The sequence below is a fragment of the Acinonyx jubatus genome, chromosome E3 (genome assembly GCF_027475565.1).
Source record: "Acinonyx jubatus isolate Ajub_Pintada_27869175 chromosome E3, VMU_Ajub_asm_v1.0, whole genome shotgun sequence".
In the NCBI taxonomy this organism is placed as follows: domain Eukaryota; kingdom Metazoa; phylum Chordata; class Mammalia; order Carnivora; family Felidae; genus Acinonyx; species Acinonyx jubatus.
Genome location: NC_069398.1, coordinates 40,434,710 through 40,455,881, shown reverse-complemented (window position 1 = coordinate 40,455,881; position 21,172 = coordinate 40,434,710). Strand labels below are relative to the sequence as shown.

The window sequence follows — 21,172 nt, the reverse complement described above, 5'->3', positions numbered from 1 at the left end:
GCCCCTCTGCTGCTTGCACTCTGTCTCTCGCATTGTCTTAAAAATAAAAATAAACATCAAAGTGCTAAAAGAGAAGGTCAGACCAGAATCCAAATCCAGTAAAGCTGTCCTTCAAAAGTGGGAGAAATATTAAGATACTCCCAGATGGGGATGCCTGCGTGGCTCAGTTGGTTAAGCATCCAACTCTTGATTTCAGCTCAGGTCACAATCTCACAGTTGCGAGATTGAGCCCTGCGTCAGGCTCCATGGAGCCTGCTGGAGATTCTCTGTCTCCTGTTGTCTCTCTGCCCCTCCCCCTGCTTATGCACACGCTCTCTCTCTCTCAAAATAAATAAAGATTTTAAAATATATATATATATATATATATATATATATATAAAAAAAAAAAAAAAAGGTACTCCCAGATGAATAAGAGCTGAAGAAAATCGTGAGCACTAAACTGCCCTGAAGGAAATGCTCCAGGGCGCCCTGTGAGGTCAAATAAAAGAACAACCAACAGTAGTTCAAAGCCATGCAAAGAAATAAGGATCTCAGAAATGGAAATACAAGGGCAATTATAACAGCTAGTATTCTCATGAAAATGGTTTGTCACTGTGCTTTTTATTTTCTACATGACTTAAGAGACTAAAACTTTAAGGAAAAAAAGTAATCATTAGTATAAAAGCTAGCATTACTATCACTTTGGTTTGTAACTCCAAATCTTGTTTTCTACCTAATTTAACACACTAATGTATCTCTAAGAATTATCAGCTTATGTTTTAGAGCACATGACGTATAAAAATGTAATTTTGTGACATCAACAACCAAAAGGGGTGAGGACAGAACTGTAGGGGAGCAGAGTTCACAGGTCACTGAATTTATAGAAGCAAGCCCTTCCTTCCATTAATTACTTTAAATACGAATGGATCAAACTTTCCAATCAAAACACTGAGATTAGCAGAATGGATAAACAACTCAACGCTGTCTACAAGAAACTCACTTAAGATCCAAAGGCAAAAACAAGTTGAAGGTGAAAAGGTGGAAGAATATTCCACACCAAGAGTAACCAGAGAAAGCAAGGAGGGCTGTGCTGACATCAGATAAGAGAGACTTTAAATCAAGAAACATTACAAGACAAAAAAGGTCATTATGTACTAATAAACACCTCAATACAGCAGGAAGATATAATACTCATAAACATTCCTGCAACTGAGGCAAAAACTGACAGAACTAGAGGGAAAAGCCGACAATTTTACATTAAGAGTTGGAGACTTCAGTACCTCACTCACACTAATGGATAGAACAACTAGAAACAAGACAAATAAGACAACAGAAGACTTAACATATAAACCAGCTAGATCTAACAGACATACACAGAACACTCTACCCCACAACAGAATACATATTCTTCTCAAGTGTACACGACACTTCCCAGGACACAGGCCACAAATTAAGTCTAAAGACATTTAAAAAGAGAGACATTATACAGAGTATCTTCTCTGACCACAAGAGGCTACAGCTACAAATCAACGACAGAAGGAAAACCGACAAATTCACAAAATTGTGGAAATCAGAAAACATACTTTTTAAACAGTCAATGGAGCAAAGAAAAAAATCACAAAGGAAATTAGAAAATACTTGAAAGACAGATGAAAAGGAAAATACAACATACCAAAACTTACAGACACACCCAAAAGGATGTTACGAGGGTACTTACAGCTATAAACATTTAAAAACAAGAAAAATCCCAAATCAACAACCTAACTTTACAACTTAAGGTACTGGTAAAAGAACAAATTAAACCTAAAGCCAACAGGAAGGAAGCAAACACTGGAGATCAGAGCATAAATAAATAAAACAGAGAATAAATAGAGAAAAATCAGATCAACACAACGGACAAATCTTTAGCTCGATGGGCTAAGAAACGAGAGGAGACTCAAATTACCAAAATCAGGAATGAAAGTGGAGACATTACTACTGATTCTACAAATAAAAAGGACTGTAAGAGAGGCTATGAATAACTGCACACCAACAAACTGGATTACCTACTTAAAATGGACAAATTCCTAGAAACCCAAAACCTACCAAGTAATTCCCAAAGAAATAAAAATTCTGACTAGAGCTAAACTAGCAAGGGGACTGAGTCTGTGATCAAAAATCTCCCAACAAAAGAAAGGCCCAGAACTGATGGCTTCATGGGTGGATTCTACCAAGTATTTTAAGCACTACCAACCCTTCTCAAACTTTTCCAAAACTGAAGAAGAGGGAATACATACAAATTCATTCTATGGAGTCAGCGTTACCCTGATACCAAAGCCAGGCAAAGACACTGTAAGAAAACTACAAATATCCCCTATTAATACCGATGCAAAACTCCCCAACAAAATACTAGTAAAGAGAATTCAGAAGCAGATTTAAGAAGATTATACATCATGATCAAGTGAGATTTGTGCCTGGAATGCAAGGGTGGTTCCATATACGAAAACTGACCAGTGTGACACGCCCCATCAACAGAATGAAGGAATAAAGCCCCACGTGAACATCTCAATTGATGGAGAAAAGACGCAGGACAAAATTCAACACCCTTTCATGATAAAAACACTCAACTAGGAATAGAAGAAATCTACCTCCACATAATAAAAGCCATGTATGAAATCCCACCCAACCCCGCTGCCACCCCCAGTGAACATAATAGTCAATGGTGAAAGGCTAAAAGCGTTTCCTCTGAGATCACGAACAAGGTAAGAATGCCTGCTTTCACCACTCCTATTCAGCGTAGCACTAGGAGTTCTAGCCAGAGCAGTTAGGCAAGAAAGAGAAACAAAAGGCATCCAAATTGGAAAGGAAGAAGTAAGCTTATCTCTGCAGATGATATGATCTTTTATGTAGAGAACTCTAAAGATTCCAAAAAATTTTCAGAATAGATTTTGCAAAGTAGTAGGATATAAAATCAACATACACAAAAATCAGCTCCATTTCTGTACACAAAAAATGAACAATCTAAAAAAGAAATTACAAAAATAATTCCATTCACAACAGCATCCGAAAACAAAACAAAAACCAGGAATTAACCTCACTAGGCACGTAAGAGACTTGCACAATGAAAATGACAAAATATTGCTAAAAGAAATTAAAGACAGAAATAAATGGAAACACATCCCACCATGGATTGGACTTAATATTACTAAAATATCAATACTACCCAAAGCAATCTACAGATTCAATGCAATCCCTAGCAAAATCCCAATGACTGTTTTTTGCAGAAGTAGAAAAACCCACCCTAAAATTTATAGGGAATTTCAAAGGACCCTGCACAGTCAAAATAATCTTGAAAAAGAATAAAGCTGGAGAATCACACTTCTAGATTTCAAAACTTACTACAAAGCTACAGTAATCCAAACAGTGTGCAACTGGCATAAAAGCAGACACATGAACCAATGGAAGAGAACAGAGAGCCCAGAAATAAGCCCTCACATATACGGTCAAATGATTTTTCAACAAAGGTGCAAAGACCGATGAGGAAAGCACAACCTTTTCAACAGATGGTGCTGAAAAAGCTGGACATCCACATGCAAAAAAAAAAAAAATGAAGTTGGACCCTTAACACCATATACAAAAATTAACTCAGCTTCATGACCCCAGATCTGACAATGGTATCTCACATATGATATCAAAGACACAAGCAACAAAAAGTAGACAGATTGGACTTCATTAAATTTAAAAATTTTGCATACTGAGGAGCATCTGGGTGGCTCAGTCAGTTGAGCATCTGACTCTTGACTTCCACTCAGGTCATGATATCACGGTTCTGAGACCGAGCCCCACATTGGGCTCCACAATGAGTGTGACTCCTGCTTGGGATTCATTCTCTTTCTCTCTTTCTCTCTCTCTCTCTCTATCTCTCTCTCCCCCTTCTGCTCCTCTCCCCCACTCACACTCTCTCAAAATAAGAAAATAAACATTAAAAAAAAATTTTGTGTGCATCAAAAGATACTATCCACAGAGTAAAACGGCAACTCACAAAATAAGAGAAAATATTTGGAAATCACATCTGTTAAGGGATTAGTATTCAGAATACAAAAGGAACTCCTAAAACAATAAAAGAACCTGATTAAAAAATGGGCAAAAGACTTAAACATTTCTCTTAAAAAAAGACATATAAATGGCCCAATATTATATATTAAATGATGCTCAACATCACCAATCACCAGGAAAACTCAAATCAAATATATAGGGAGATACCACATCACATCCATTACAATGGCTACTATCAAAAACCTAGAAAACGTCAAGTATTGGGAAGGATGTAGACAAATTGGAACATCTATGAACTATTGGTGGAAATACAAAATGATAAAACCACCATGGAAAACATTGATGGTTCCTCAAAAATTAAACATACAAGGGCACCTGGGCGGCTCAGTTGGTTAAGAGTCCAACTCTTGATTTCAGCTCAGGTCATGATCTCGCGGTTAGTCGGTTCGAGCCCCATGTCGGGTTCTCCACCAGCAGCGCAGAGCATGCTTGAGACTTTCTCTCTCTTCCTCTCTCTCTGCCCCTTCCCTACTCACACTCTCTCAAATACATTAACATTAATGACAAAATTAAACACACAATTACCATGTGATCCAGCAACTCCACTTCTTGGCATATACACAGAAGAACTGAGAGCAGGGTGTCGAAGAGATATTTGTACACTCTAGTTCATAATAGCATAGCTCACAATAGCTAAAACATGGAAGCAACCTAAGTATCAGCTTAGGATGAATGAATAAGTAAAATGTGATCTATACATACAACGGAATTTTATTCTGCCTTAAAAAGGAAAGAAATTCTGTAATGTGTAATACAAACAAATTCTTGGAAATATTATACTAAGTGAAATAAGCCAGTTACAGAAAGACAAATTTTGTATGACTGCACTTATAGGACGTACTTGTAGTAGTCAAAATCATAGACAGAAAGTTGGGGCACCTGGGTGGCTCAGTCATTTAAGCATCCAACTTCAGCTCAGGTCATGATCTCACAGTCCGTGAGTTCGAGCCCCATGTCAGGCTCTGTGCTGACCGCTCAGAGCCTGGAGCCTGCTTCAGATTCTGTGTCTCCCTCTCTCTCTCTGCCTCTCCGCTGCTCATGCACTGTCTGTGTCTCAAAAATAAATAAAAACATTTAAAAAAAATTTTTTTTTAAATCATAGAGAGTAGAACGATGGTCACAGAATCTGGGCGGGGGGGGGGGGGGAATGCAGAGTTATTGTTCAATGGGTACAGAGTTTTCAGTTTTATAAGATGAAAAGAGTTACAGAGATGGATAGTGATGGCTGCAAAAACAATGTGAACGTATTTAAAACCACTGCACTGTGCACCTAAAAATGGTTAAGATGGTGAATTTTATGTAAAGTGTATTTTCTCCCATTAAAAAAAAAAGAACAGAGCACTAGCTCCAGCTAACTTTCCTGTCCAAGTATTGCAGAGTCCATTTTCATGGGAAGCTATAGAACACAGAAGTTCAGCACTTAACTCCAATAATCAGCCAGCCCTGTTCCTTGCAAATGAGACTTCTGTTCAGAACGGGAACATGTTTCCAAGATGAAACTACTTCTCTACTTCTACCAAGAGCCAATATCTCAAAACAGGTAAGAGCACAGTGACGTGGGAAGAACATGCAGCCAACTCCAAACTGAACTGTGACAAAGAATAACAAAGCCAAAACCCCATAGGTAACTTCGCTCTCCAAGGAAGAGTAAGAGCCATTCACAGCAACCAGTATGGCCCCCAACTCCTCTAGTGGGAACAGAGCTGAGTCGGCTAGACAGTGACTCCCTGAGGGAAGGGACAGTGTTGGCCTGGCACAACAGAAGCACTCATATATGTCTTTAAGGCAAAAACACTCCACCTCATCACCACACTGACCATACTGGCTGCTCATGGCCCTCACCTGGCCTGCATCCAGCCTTTGGGCCAGAGAGGTTTGACCTCAGCATCCAGAAAGGCCTTCACATAGTCCTCCCAAGACTGGGTCTTATTGTTCCTCTCCAGATCGTAGGTCTCCAGTTTTATCTTCACCACGTGGCAGAGCAGCTCCCTGAGGAGTAAGCAGAAGTCAGAAACTTCAAACTACCCCAAATCCTTCTTTCAAGGTTTCAATTATGTGCTTTCAGCAGCCCTGATTAAAGTAAATGATTCTAACCTTCATTAGAAACACGGGAACATGCTCAGACACTGGCCCCACAAACCCTCCAATGAGGCAAGGTCCCAGTTTGGGCACACCTGATTTCATCATTCCATTGGAATTTCTTCCGGGGTCCCATTATCCTCCTGCCCCCCTTTTCTTCATCTTCTTCCTCATCAGAGCAAATCCGCTCCCTCTGCTCCTTGTCCTTCTCCTCTTCCAGCATCCTATAGCATGGAAAGAAATCAGTGGGACCCTAAGGGTCACGGCCACAAAAGAACTACTTTCTCCCACCCACCACCCCCCTCCCCCACTTGCCCATCCCGACCCCGGGCTTCTAAGAAAAGGTGCAAATGCTGCAGAAGAGCCAAGAGTCTCATTCACAAATGTAATAATGAAAACACACACACACACACACACACACACACACACACACACAAGAAAGAGAAAGTCAAGAGGATGATGTCCCGTGAGAGCGATGGAACACACTTACTTGGCGACCTTGGCTTGTGTGTGTGCCTGGCACTCATCCTGGTACTTGGCCATCTGCTCTGGCATTGCCCTTCCAATGGCCTCCTTAAGCTTCTGGAGAGGCTCCTTTAGACGCCCCCCCTGCAGAAAACAGAACGTAGTGTAAGACTGGTTTTTGTATCACTTCTTATACTGAGGACACACTATTGCACAAGGGCACTACAACAGCAGAGGTGGCATCTGTGAAGACTCAGTTACCCTCTCTGCTGGGCCCTAAAGCCAAGGGGCTCCATTCCAAAGTCACCCACCTGTTCATAGAGGTGAAGTTTCCGAGCACGTTTAACCAGGGTGTCCTTGCTGCAGGGCAGGAATGAAGCAAGATAGGCATATACCCCAGAACGGATTTGGCTACTCAGCTCCCGAGTTTGTACCTCTATGCTGAAGAACAGAACAGAGTCATCAAGGGTCCGTAGCTCACTGGAGCTTCTCTCATCATTAGGTCACCCTACCACAGAGAGGAAAACTAAGAGCCAAGAACAGGTCAAACCTTATGTCATCAGTCACACAATGTAACTAAGTGACCAGTGCAACAGATCTCCAGTAGTCACCAAATCAGAACTTCCACACCTGATGAACTCGGTTAGGTAAAGAGGGACAAAACCCTGAGGTCAAAGACAAGACCAAGTCAAAGGTAGTCAGGAAAACAGAACCCGAGAGAACAAGCTCGGAAGTACTAAATATCACAAACAACAAGAACTTTAGAGCTTTCAAAATGGAAAGTGATTGAGTTACTTGCTGTGGCCAGGAAATACTTTCCAACAGCATTTCCTTTTTTCCCAGTTCTATCCCTGATTAGGAAGTCAGGGAAGTCCTCACCCCTCCCACTGTCCCCATCTAGATCAGCAGAAAAAATATTTGTCTTCAATCCCTCAAGCTCTCTTTATGTGGCATGCTCCAGCAGGCTACCGTTCACACAAATTTCTCATGTATGCTGACCCTCAGGTGCTCTCTACAGTCCAGGCTTTCTGACCCAAGAGGCCAATCCCAATCCTGCTCATTTGCTAGAATATTCCCAAGTCTTGACAACTGTTCTTGCATGTGTAAAATCCTCAGTTGTTGAGCAACAAGCTTCCTCTCCTACATAATGCAACAGAGAGAGAAGCTGGCAAGGCTGGAGGACCTGATACCAAGAACCTGGTTTGGACTTATATGTGTGGTTTTTCTGCTTTTTTAATCCAATTCATACAGTGCAATATTTCAGAGGATCAGGCATGCGGGAGAAGTGTCATGGGATGATATGTACATACCCTGGCCTTGGGAGAGGAGAATGACCCCAGGAAACCAGGCTCCTGAGACTATACCAAGTTACCTCTTACTTTTCTGCACAAGCAACACTTTCTCTCTCATCTTATACTTGCCAAGAAATCCTCTTCCAACTGCCCATGATCATTATATACAGTGCTCTATTAATACCTGCTGCTTAAGGTTAGTAAGACCTACCATTTCCTGGAAACAGATATTTGGTGTAAACAACCCCCTTTAAAAAAAAAAAAAAAAGAATACGGGCACCTGGATAGCTCAGCCGGGTGAGCGTCTGACTCTCGATTTCGGCTCAGGTCATAACCTCACAGCTCGTGGGTTCAAGCCCCACATCGGGCTCTGTGCCGACAATGCGGAGTCTGCTTGGGATCTCTCCCTCTCTGCCCTTCCTGGCTTGTGCTCTCCCTCTCTCTCTCAAAATACATATAAGTAAACTTAAAAATAAATAAATAAACTAAAGGAAAATAATCACCGTTTTTTTCTCTCAGAAGCAGTCATCTTTAGGCAGTTCCATCCACACCCATTTCCCTGGCCTGCACAACCCAGGCATGGTAGCAGCAGACACATGGAAACAAAAGATACTCACTCTAGGAGGGTGCCATTAACATCCTGGGTGAAGAACTTCTGTCTGCTCTCTCCTTCAGCAGCTCTGGCAGCCTGGTTCACAGCAGACAGTAACATCTGTTAGTGCACTTTCCTCAAACAACCACACACTCACCCACAGGCACAAGGCCAGTCCTTCCCTACAGAACACCTGCCGATTCGATAAAATCCTCACTCAGCCCTAATCCCAGATTAAGTTCACCTACGATCACCCTATGCTCCCAAATTGGTATATCCAGCTTTTTTCAAATGCTGCTGAAGCATCTATGGACTGTCCATTCTTCTAGAACTCGAAACAGCAGTCACATAAACGTCAATCATACAGAGTCAAAGCAATCATCACGCATTTGATTCAACCAACTGGTTACCTCCTGTGACCAGCACCCTATCACCTCAACTGTGAGATGGAATTTCCATACTTCCACAGTACAAAAACAATCATAACTGCAACAAACCCGCAAGATTAGAAAACCTTTATCCCCCTCACCCCTAAATAATAACAATGTGCTACTTTAGCACTTAAGGACATTGCAATTCTTGGGAAACTCACAATCCACTTAACAGTTTATCACAAACTCTATTACCAGACCATCTTAACCACTAACACACCTTCCTACCTGTTGACACAAGGCATAGCAGGCTCCTATACAGTCTTTTGCTTCCCACGAGAACACAGTATGCACCCTGCGTGTCAGCCACGCAGGCCACCAGGGCACTAAGTGCACAAGTCAGGAAAGCAATCACAGTAAAAGTCTGAACCATAGATTCTCACATTTGGCTGCATATTGGAATTACCTGGCAGTTTTCCCCAACCTAGACCTTTGGTCCAGATCGCATCACAATCTCTGGGGATGAGGCCCAGGAATGTGCACTCTTTAAAAGTAACCCTGGTAACTCTAATGTGCAGAGGGGATTGAAAACCACTGACCTAAACCCAAGAGTTGCTGGTCCAAAGGCTTTAGGTAAAATAAAATATCTAAAATCAGGCTTGATCTAGAATAATGATGGCAAACAAAGGCAGTGAGATTCTCGTCTTACAACAAACGATCAACCCTGATCAACCCCTCTGAGACTACAGGCACTGAGAACTACCCTCCACCTTCCTGTCCCCTCACGTGCCTTCCCCTCATTGTATCCTCTGCAACCCATTCCTACTTCTGGCTGCTCCCTCTCTGTCATTAGCTCTCCTTAATAATAGATGGAATCCAAGATTCTATCTAAAACTATCTTCTCCCAATACCTTCTACACCTTCATAGCTTCAAAATAACACATAACCCATGTAGATCTCTCAAATCTAACACTCTAGCTCTAAACGTTTTTTCTAAGCTCTGGATTAGAATTTCCAATTACTTCTGTCAATGGATGATCTGCTGGTATGGACACACAACTTACCCAAAACCAAACCCACCAGTTTCTGCTCCTCCTCCTGTGTTCCCCACTTCTAATAACTACACTCCATCCTCCTGAAATCCTTCCACTCCTTTCTTTAAAACCCTTAGGTAGTTCTCTCCAAGCCCAGAATCAAACCCAAAGTCCTTTATGTGGCATTTATGGTCCCCATTCTCCACTACATTCCAGGGGGTCCCCACCATCCAACAATTCAACAACCCCTTGTCCCACCTCAGCCCTATGCCTGGGCTTCCTGTAAGGCCATCTCTCCACTGCGCCAGGCCAAACCTGTGGTTTTCAGTCTGATTCCTACATACCCAAGGAGCTTGTTTCTTACCTCCTCAAGTCTGGCTGTCCACCTGACCATCTGCTTGGCCACACAAATATCACAGAGCTTACCTCATTCTGCTCTGTCCTACAGCCACCTGTTTACATGTCTACTGGTCCACTTACAGAGAACAAGCTCATGGAGAACAAGAACTGAATCTTATTTGTCAATATATTTCCCACAGCTGCCTATTACGTAAAGAGCTTAGTAAATGTCGCCTAAGTGCACAGATGAAGGAACAAACAGGTATTACTGAAAGAATGCAACCAGAGGAAAAAAGTTTGGTACCAACAAACAGAACCTGCAGAGAATACACAAAAGTCAAGCCTCTGGAAACCCCTGGAGGGAGGGAAGTGCAAAGGCCCAGGATGAAAGGGGGTGAAATGGATGGATGGAAATCAAAGAAAGAAAGGTTGCAACTTTTAATCCATTCACCTGACGATTTCTTACATTTTCATAAGTATTCAGAAGTCTTGGCACTTCTAATATATTGAGAGTATGATTTTAGTTTGAGAGTCATTCTTTTGTTTAAGCTTACAAACTGCTACTTCTAAGATCCAGAAGCACTTTCGTATTCATTCAATCTAATCACTGTAACATGTATTTCAAATGCCCCACCATTTGGCAGACCTATCAACTGCTTCGGTTTACATTCAAATTTTACTTTTAGATTATCAGGCAGTTCTTCAGTATGTCGGAGGTTTTCTGGCTATATAACTTTTAAGATATTTTTCCAATGCCTTTTCAATTGTGTAGATAATATCTTTGAGGGTCTGGTTTTATACTGAAGGTAATTAGTCAAGGGCTGTATTTTTAAATAAATCCAACTAAAAGAACAACTGGATTTATATCTGATACTCTTCCAGAAATAAGTGAGGTTCCTCAACCCTAAGAAGAGATACCCTTGCTTAAGGAGTTGTTTCAATCCATCAATCCTAGATTAACTAAGAAATGAAATTAAATGGAAACAGTTCAGTCATGCTCTTTTACAATAGTTCCAAAAGCCTTTTAATGAGCTGTTTTAATTATAAGAAAAGTCACTTACAGCCTCTCAGCACCTAGGTCAGAGCCTTATATACTGTACCTGCTTTTGCTGGCATGATTTTCTTTTTAAAAAAGACAAAACAGGTTAGGTTTTTTCCTACCCTTTTCTCCTTGGATCCAGGTCTGCCTTGATTTGTGAGGCAGGGGTTCTAAGTCTATAACAGAGTAAGCTGTGAGCAGGTAGAGTAGAAGGGTGACGGACATGAGGTCTCTGTTTTTCTTTTCTCAGTATTGTTCCCAGTTTATGCTTTAGTCAATAGAGCTGCTCATCTGTCTGGACCAGGCTGAGTAGCTGCCAGACTACATCAAGACAGTAACCTGAGGGGGCAACACACGTGAACTTTCCAACAACCAAGACAAAAGGCACAATCAAGGCCTATTCAGTGAAGACAAGGTAAAGCCATCAGATCAAATCACTGGATTCTTTGGGGCCATAAGAGCATATAGTACAAAGAAACAGGAAATGAAAAACAGGCTAAATAGTGAACACAGTGAACATTGCTTGGGCATCCACCAGGGCGGCCTTCTTGGGGTACCTCTTTAATATAGTTAAGTTTTCAAATATATTTTTTCAAAGTTTTGAGCATCACATCTAGTTAGAAAGTAAATCTACCCTCTCTCAAAAATAAATAAACTTTAAAAAAGGGAGGCGGGGAGCATGGGTGGCTCAGTCAATTAAGCATCCGACTCTTGATTTCAGCTCAGGTCGTGATCTCACAGTTAGTGAGTCTGAGGCCCCACAGCGCGGAGCCCACTAGGGATTCTGTCTCTCTCCACCCTCCTCCACTCAGGTGTGCACTGCGCACATGCGTGCTCTCTCTCAAAAATAAACTTAAAAGTCTAATTTTTCCTTCTCAGAGTAAAGATTATTCCCTAAGGGATGGATACATACCAGATTAGGATCTGCTTAAAGGACCGTGGTAGGTGACAAACAGGATCCCAGACCCCTTCTCTCCCAGGATATGCATTCTGCCACAAGGAGATGGCCTCTAACTTCCCAACCCTCCAACCTAGTTTATTGACTTGCGTAACCATTAGGCGGGAGAAGTGATGTGAACACAGAATTTCTATGGCTAGATCTCACGGGCCTTGCAGCTTCCACTTTCATTCTCTTGAAATGTCACCCTGAAACTGCCATGCTCTGAAGAAACCCAGGATGAAAGACTATAAGGAGGGACAGGCCGGATGTCCTGGCCACCTCGGCCACCCCAGCCGTCCCAGCACCCGGCCAACTTGTCAGCTGAATGGAGCCACAAGAGTGAGCCAGGTAGGACCAGAAGAGGAACCACCCAGGCACCCAGAGTCAGGAGAAATGAAATGCTCTTTGAAGCCCTAAATTTTGGGGCAGTTTTTTTAGGTAACAGTAGAAACTGATACATGTTTCATCTAAGGCCAAAATTTTAAAACTAAATAATCTTATAAAAATAAAGAAGAGGAAAAAAGATAACAAGGGGAGTGAAAAATAAAGCGAGAACACGTAACACTACTAATGTTACAGTTATGTACATCAAGTTCAATGTAAATTTAAAAATGCAATGTCCAGTTCAAGATTGAGGACAGGGCTCCTGATTAAGGATCCAAATATCCATGGATGGCTTTTGAAATTATATGCAACTTTTGTGTACATAGGCATTTTCTCCCTGGGAGGAATAGCTTTCCCAGCAGAGTCTCAGTGAGGTCAGGGTTTAGAGCACTCAGCACACATGTAGGAGGCTCCAAGTGCCCGAGTACAGGACCCTGGTGAGAATGGACCACCTGGGGGTCCTCTGGAATGGCACTAAGTAACTTTCTAAAAATAAGCCTTCTTTTTCATGCAACCATCAAAAGTAATGAGGGCTTTATAATAATATTTATTAAGTGAAGAAAGCAGGAAACAATTATTCACAACTATAATTACAACTGCATAAAAACATATACACAGAGGCTAGAAAGGAATATGCAAATTGAGAATAATTTTCAGATTGGCAGAATGATGGGTAATCCCCATTTTCTATCCCATTTCCCAAAGGTTCTTAACGCTCTTATAGAAGAGCTAGGTGATGACTTAAGTATCAATCTCACATATGAATGCTCATTTTCAGTATGTCAATTTGTCCTGGTCACCACCTCCCCACCAAAACCCAACCAAGCCTACCGTATCTATAGGGTCCAGAACCCTGTCTCCACTGTCCCAAGAGAGAACTTGGCAGTCACTGAGGAAGGACAGCTTGCTCAGGGTCCATCCAATGGACTCCAGAAAGTGAGGCTTTCTTGAATCACAACCCAATGCTGCTTCATATTAAGCCATTTTGTTTCCATGGAGTTTGTCCATCTTTTTCCAAGAAAGCAATATAATCAGTCTAAGTTATCAGACTAGAACACTACCTATGGTGGGTGGCGGGGCATATCCAAGAATGTTTTTGACTTTTCTCTAAAAACACGACTGGCTACTGCCGCTTATACCTCACTCAACTTACTTAACAAGACTTTCAGAAGCTACAAAAGAATTAGATTACAAACCGGAGGACTGAGAATGACCAAGAGTAATTTTTTTAAACATAAATTCTGAGAGCAAACACAGAAGAGTATGCTCAAACATGCCAAGTTCAGATTCGACTACTTCCACCTACACGTCCTATTCAGATATTCTCTGAAACGCTGACATGACACAATTCATTTAAATCATCACATTCAGAGAGAACACTGCACACAGGTGAATGAGGAAGAACTAGGGATCTGAGTAAGACATTTGATTTACTTCATCTGTTGTGCTAAAAAACTTTTTCAAAACAAGAAATCATTGTACCAGTGGTTAACATTTTACCCTGCCATAAAACACAAGGGATATTACACAGAAGAGTAATTCTGAAATGCTATGAGAACCACTAGTTTAATACTTAAGCTAGAGTCTGATGCCACCAGTTGCATTATAAGTCAGGATGCCCAAAGTAAAATGTTCCTTAACTACAAGTCATCATAACTAATGATCTATGTTTGGTTCATAGTCAGTAATACACAACTGAACTGACAATTCTTAACACTCTAGAAATCAATTCCCAATTGCCAAGGGCTGCTACAGCCCAAAGACCGTTGCTGTTCTTAACGGTTCATAGACAGTATGAAGGTTCAGCTCCTTCTCGTTCATTAGGTAGTCCTGTGATGGCTACCTAACAATAATGATGGGCAAGTCCAGGGAGCAACAGAAACCCAGTGGCAATTAAGCACATACCCTAGGTTTAACATACACTTGCAAACTTTTGTGACTTTTCAAAACCTAATTACTAAAATGACAGATCTGTGCCTCAGCTGCCTGCTGCCAACATTAGCGTCTACTGCACCAAAGGAAAGACATTTGTGAGGAAGGAACGGACAGGCAGGAAATGGAAAGAAATTCCCCTAGGAGAAAGATTTTTTTTTTCATGAGTGAAAGAACCATGAAAGCCCTAAAAATGATGCCTGATGGTCAGAGCTTACACAGTTTCCTCACTCGGGAGAAGAGAGCTTGGAAAAGCTTACACCGAAACTGCCAACTCACTAAGGGTTGCTCTGGGCAGCGAGCTTCATGTAGTGCAGAACCAGTGTCAATCTGCCCAAACTGCTTCCAGGAAAGCCCGGCCATTCTGTGTCACCATACCTGAGCCAGCTCCTTAACGCGCTTCTCCAGGGGCGCGGGCAGGCCTTCGGGGAGGGAAGAGGGCTGCCTGAATTCCTGGTCCAGTCCCACCCCAAGGGAATCGCTCTCATCATCCATATCACGGAAAGGGCTTCCTTCTGGAGACTCACTGAGCAGCTGCTCCAAGTCCAAATCAGTCAGCGAGTCCATGGCAGTGGCCGCCTGGAGCAAGTCGTTGTCAGAAGTGGAGCCGAAGAGCGAGAGCAAGGGGTCAGAGGTGCCCTCCAATTCCCGCAGGCCCTGAGCTTCCGCCGACGAGACCGCTACGGGCTTATGGTCTTCGTCCCTCTTTCTCTGAGCTTCTTTCTCCTTCTGAAATTTCTTTAACATCTCTTTAACGCTCAAAGCCCCAGAATATTTCTTTTTCTTCTTCTCCTTACTGGCATTGAGGGCTGTGAAGCTGCAAGCAAGGAAGAAGTTGGTTACGAAAGCTGCAGCACACCTCAACAGGGAAATTCACGAGAGACTGCCCCTGCTCCCAGCGCAACTGTCTCCAGGAACCTCAGTCACAGGGCCACCCTGTTAGTCCTCCTCCCTCCTCTTGGCATATGGAGCTCCTTCTTGCTGGGACCAAAGCTTGAGATTTAATACAGGTTAGCAGAACAATGTCACAGAATGCTAAATATCCGATGTGTTTTTAAAAACCACTGCCAGGCTGAAATAAAAGGTTGCAAAAAAGTGGTGGGGGGCAAGAAAAATATTTAAAGGGAAAAAGCAGGAGCAGCAGAGAACAGCAGCAACTTGAAGGGCAGCTGGGGTGAGACCGAGTGAGGTGAAGAAAGCAGGACCAAAGAAGACAAGGGAAGTGGCAGAGACAGAAGGAGAACTGGGGCAGAGGAGGGGTGCCCAAGAGAACAAGAAACATCAGCAGTCACACAGTGACAGAAATAGCTGCCAACACCGACAAAGGGACAGAGCGAACTCCGATGTCTGACACACAGAGATGTGAGAGCACTGACTGCCCACGGTGGCACTGTGGGAGGCATGACGGGGAACGGAAGGCCAAGCCCTGCTGCCTCTTCTGAAGCTGTGAGGAGGAGGGCACGTCAGCTCCCAGGTGTCCTGCCCTAACAGTTCAGATTTCGTCCTAGCAAAGAAGCTGCTGCCTCTCACCCGGCTTTGGAAAACTTGGACTTTTTCGATTTCTTCTCCTTGTCATAAGTGTCATCTTTTTTCTTCTTCTTTATCTTCTCACCACCTTCCTTCAACTTCCGCTTCTGAGAATTAAAGACAAGGCACAGTTACACGGCTCCCTAACTCAGGGAGCAAGTGCACTACACAGCACTGGCCTTGCTCCGCCCGGGGTTCATCCTGAGAGCTGCCTCACCTCCTTCAAGAGCAACAGCTTTCAGACCAGTCCCTGGACCACAGACCTGCAGCAGGTCAACACAGCATTCCCACTGACAGTGTCTCCTGGAAGCACCCAGGGCTGAGGCAAGAGGCCATTCTGTAGCCTGAAACTTTTCTACTTCAAGTAAGCTGTATGCAGGCCCTACATCTTGTTGTAAACACACAAGCAGTGGTAGGTAGATTTCAAAATAAACTTATCTTAAGGCTCACTTGTTTTGTCGGGGTGACAGCCCTGGGAACTGAAGTCCTCTACATGTCCACAGAAGAGACACAGCAAGGCTGGTACAAATTCCCCTCACTCCACACTCTTCACTGCCCTAGTCCCTGTCCTAAAACCACCTTGAGAAATGAATCGCTGCTGAGCCCGCTGGGACACAGGCACAGACAGCTCCAGGTTCACAGCACCTTGCCCAACTACAGGTATGAGAAGTGACCTGTCGGCCTTGGCACGGCTCAAGCCTTTCCACCAATCTCCTGAGCCAACCTAAACCAGCACATGTTCTGGTAAGTCACCTACTGATCTTATAAAGTCATGTAGAAAAAAGCAATTCCGAAATCCAAAATCATGTGTTGTTCTAACCTTTGGAGATTTTTTCTTCTTTTCTTTAATGAAGTCGTCTTCAGATTCTGATGCCTGTCTAAATTGCAGGGTTCCCGAGTTAATGTAAAATCCTCCATACTTTGTAGTCAAAGAAGCAGGAACAAGCTCATCATACTGAAGGGGGAGAAAACAAATGGTCAGCTACACGTTCTGGTACTCAAGTCCAAAGGTGCAGAGTGGGTCTTGACAGAGCAGGTACGACTGTGGTGTTCTGTCACGTTTCAGACAGTATGCTAAGACCTGCTTCTGGTCAACCACAAATGTCCAAGCTAAAGGGTATTTGGATCGATCTGGCCATTTTCAGTGAGGGAATCAAGGCCAGATCGAGGATGTCACTTTCCCTCTCTCACCAGGCCAGCTCTTTCTTCTTCACACTGAAGGCATGCCCACACTGACCCCATTCCCACCTCCAGGCAGTCTTCAGTAGGAGCTAAGGTGGTTCCAATGACATTTTCAGTAAGGACTTACCGCCTCAGAATTATCGATGAAGGAGTCCGATTCATCATAACCGTACCCCATGTCAATCAGGTCCTGTATCCGATCTTTTCTACGTTTCTTTCCACCCTAAAATTTAAAATAGGTCATGTGCTTTTTCCATGTGTAACTGTGGTAAAAACATGTAACATGAGGCCTACCGTCTTAATGTTTAATTCTAAGGTCACATGCTTTTTTTGATACATAGAATTAATTGCCGCCTTGAACTCCATCAACTAGTGACTCAAGGTTGTAAAGCGTGGAACAGTGACACACACACCTACACTCACCCCACACCCCGTTCCCTGAAGACCTTTTAAAATAGATTTCTATCTGCACAAAATGGCCTAAGACAGAAGAAGGAACTAAGTGGCTTTGTATGCGTTGTATCATAATATTTATTCTAAGCATAAATTCTAGGAGTAAAAGGCCCTTCTTGCTCATTCATCCATTTAGCTTCATACACTACTGCCTGCCACATGCATTTTCTGTACCTTCATGCATTTATCTAATAATCGCATTTTGTTCTCTCCAACCTCTGCACTTGTTTAGGTGATAATCCACTAAAGGAACATAAAAATGTCTGGAAACCTCTCCCACTCAGTGAGGTTGTTTTGTTGCCAAGAGAGAAATCTTACATATTTTTCTTCAAATTTCCGGGCAAGGGCCTCCACTTTATGCCTTTCCTTTTCTTCATCATTGAAAGGATCTGAGAGATCTTTCTTCTGTAAAGAGATCATTTCACAAAAAAAAAAGAGTCACAAAAAAATTCCCACAACCCTATCTGTAATACCTGACTGTAGTACTGACTACTCAATACCTATAAACTGAATAAAAACAACTATTTTTCAGAAAAGGGAAAAACATGCTACTGTCCCATCACTGTTTAATTAGTTGTTAAAGTTTCCATTCATGTGATTCAATGAAACTTAACTGAATGACTACAATGGCCCACCATAGCACTAGGTCCCAGAGGGCTCCAAAAATGGCAAAGGGCCTGTATTCAGGGATATTCAACCTACACAGAACTGTGTTTCAATATAGCTAGTTTCCTCGGTACTCCTAAAAATTATTTTATGCATTTAAAAACATTATTCTAAGAAGGTCCATAGGCTTCATTGGACTTCCAAAGCAATTAATGGCTCAAAAAGGTTAAGAACCCACTGAAAATAGTGCAAGCTCTTGAGAGCTATTCTGCCTTACTGGTTGCAAGAGTGGTATGAACTTGCACTTCCCTCAGTGGTACCAGAAGTCAAACCCAGGTTCATAGCATTCCCATTCCTTAGAAGCTTATCTTGATGGATCAGTAATCTCATCTTGCCTCCCAATATCAATATACATTCCAAATATTTTCACATGAATTTCCAAAGTTTAATTCTACTCTGTAAACTGTTGCATTTTTCTCATTAAGTACGTTTTCCAGAGTTGGGACCTTAGGTTTCTTTGGCAAGGAACCTTCATTTTAATAAAAGTCTCTCGTATCAAATACATTTAAGCCTTCAGAGTAGACCAAAATCACTAAAGATTGGATGCCTGTCTGAAGACAAAACTCAATTGCCTCAGTCTCCCATTTCTGCCTCCTGAAATCCAACCCACCCATAAAAGATCAGTTAAATGATAGAGGGTATATGTGCATAATGAGATAAGAGGGAACATACATATGATGCAGGCATCACAAATGAGTGGTCTTTAAAACATGCACTCATTTGTATCTTCTAAATTTTCTATAATGATCACATATAACTTAAGTGGTTAAAATAATCTTAAGAAATTCTACCAATATAGAGCAGTCCTGGATTCAATGTGTACTCTTTCATGTCTTGCAAACAGTAGTTGTCCAAAAGCACTACTTCCTGAACATATGAAAGTCCAGCTCTGTCCAAACACATCATCTGGGATGTAAGCTCTCCTCTGTCCAAGGCTTCCAGTGCTTTATTTGTACCAGACTTAAACAATTACCACATTGTAACACCTGTTACCTATGTTGGCATAATTCTAAAATACCTACGAGACTGAAAGTTCCCTTGAGGCTGGGATAGTGGCTTCTCCACCTTTATATACTCCTCAGTATTTAACACAATAGTTTTACATTACAAGAAACATATGCCAAATGAATTAATACATGAATCTGTCAGGTTACGTAATAGTTTGAACACCACAGAGTAGACACAATGATTCAGGAGTTCTGTATCTGAAGGCCAGGAGAGTGAATCCCCCGAAAATGAATCCAAAGTTCTCTGTGTATGCTCCATAAATTTTTCTCTAATAGAGAAGGGCACTTGGACCCCCAAGAAAGGTGAAATCACAGTACTGGTATTCTAATTTCAGTTGACCTACTAATTTGGTTTGAGCCCATAAATAAAGATTTTAATCAATCTCTGCTACTGTCTCTTCCTCTCAAGGAAGATCATCCAATTCCTACTTTGGAAAGGGAACCTTGCGTAGATTTGAAATTATTTTTTCTCATCTTGCCCACTAGCCCAAATATGAAAGATTGACCTTTGGCACAAACTTACTGGCTTCATTCAGCTAATGGAAGCTGATCTTAATCAAGGAAACACATTTTTATCTGAGCAAAGAAAGTAGACAATGCTCCTAACCAAAGGCATCCAACCCAAACAACACAACAGTGAATCAGACTGAAGGAGCACTGGCCACTAAGTTCTGCTGCTAGAAATTTTGCCTACATGATCTCATTCTAACCTCAAACACCCTGTGAGCCAGGTACTAGGCTAATCCTTATTTCACTAAGAGCCACTCTAGAGATCAAAATACTCCTAGTGCGGGACCCCACTAACCCTTGCCTCAGAGCCTAGCACAGTGCACCAGGGTAGGTGCTTGTGATCTTCACCTACTTCCTACTTACACTGTAGGAATCCATCTACATAAAATACAAAACGTGCACACCCAAGGGCACCTGCACGGCTGAGTCAGTTAAGCAACTGACTCTTGGTTTCAGCTGTCATGATCTCACAGTTTGTGAGTGTGAGCCCTGCATCAGGCTCTGTGCTGACAGTACGGAGCCTCTTGGGATTCTGTCTCCCCCCTCTCTGCCTCTTCCCTGCTCACACTCCCTCTCCCTCAAAAATAAACAAACTTGGGGTGCCTGGGTGGCTCAGTCGGTTGGGCGTCTGACTTCAGCTCAGGTCATGGTCTCACCATTTCCGCGTTGAATCCCCGCATCAAACTCCGAGCCTGGAGCCTATTTTGGATTCTCATTCTCTCTCCCTCTCTCTCCCCCTCCCCCACTCACGTTCTGTCTCTCTCTCTCTCAAAAATAAACATTAAAATAAGTTAAAGTTAATTTTTTTTTTTTAAATGCAAAACTGATCTAAGCTGTCAGAAATCATGGCAGTGGGCCATGTATTTTAGCTAGGATTTTGGAAGGGCAGGAGGATGGTTTCTGGTATCCTGGAAAATGGTACATTTTATAATCCAGGTACTGGTTACTTCGGTGTGTTGAGTTTGTGAAAATGCACCAAGCTGTGAATTTATCATATATGCATTTTTCTTATATACGTAATTCAGTAAAAACTTTTTAAAAAATTTTACAATGTTAATGAATTATCAAAACTTTAGTAATAGCTAAAGCTGGTGATGGGTACATGGGCCTTATTACATTATTATCCTATTCTGTATTTACTTGAGAAGTTTCATACTAAAAAGTAAAACAAATCTGCCAGGAAAATACACAGGTCTTTTAAAAAACATTTAAGAGGGGCACCTGGGTGGCTCAGTCGGTTAAGTTTCCAACGCTTCTATTTCGGCTCAGGTCATGATCTCACGGTT

At 42.2% G+C, this 21,172-nt stretch overlaps 1 protein-coding gene across 6 annotated transcripts in view; it reads right to left on the bottom strand.

Moving 5' to 3' along the window:
- The window catches only part of UBN1 (ubinuclein 1), a 38,205-nt gene that overhangs the window by 11,629 nt on the left and 5,404 nt on the right, over nucleotides 1–21,172 (bottom strand). For all 6 annotated transcript variants that reach the window (XR_003415360.2, XM_015076567.3, XM_053213500.1 and 3 more), the window contains exons 3-12: nucleotides 18,022–18,108; nucleotides 17,378–17,473; nucleotides 16,889–17,023; nucleotides 16,072–16,175; nucleotides 14,920–15,358; nucleotides 8,528–8,598; nucleotides 6,930–7,059; nucleotides 6,644–6,762; nucleotides 6,249–6,377; nucleotides 5,917–6,063 (exon numbers count right to left, since the gene is read on the bottom strand). Coding sequence is in view for 5 of the 6 variants with exons in the window: in XM_015076567.3 (XP_014932053.1) it covers nucleotides 5,917–6,063; nucleotides 6,249–6,377; nucleotides 6,644–6,762; nucleotides 6,930–7,059; nucleotides 8,528–8,598; nucleotides 14,920–15,358; nucleotides 16,072–16,175; nucleotides 16,889–17,023; nucleotides 17,378–17,473; nucleotides 18,022–18,108 (1,457 nt within the window). In the remaining variant the exon portion in view is untranslated. The remainder of the gene's footprint in view (nucleotides 1–5,916; nucleotides 6,064–6,248; nucleotides 6,378–6,643; nucleotides 6,763–6,929; nucleotides 7,060–8,527; nucleotides 8,599–14,919; nucleotides 15,359–16,071; nucleotides 16,176–16,888; nucleotides 17,024–17,377; nucleotides 17,474–18,021; nucleotides 18,109–21,172) is intronic.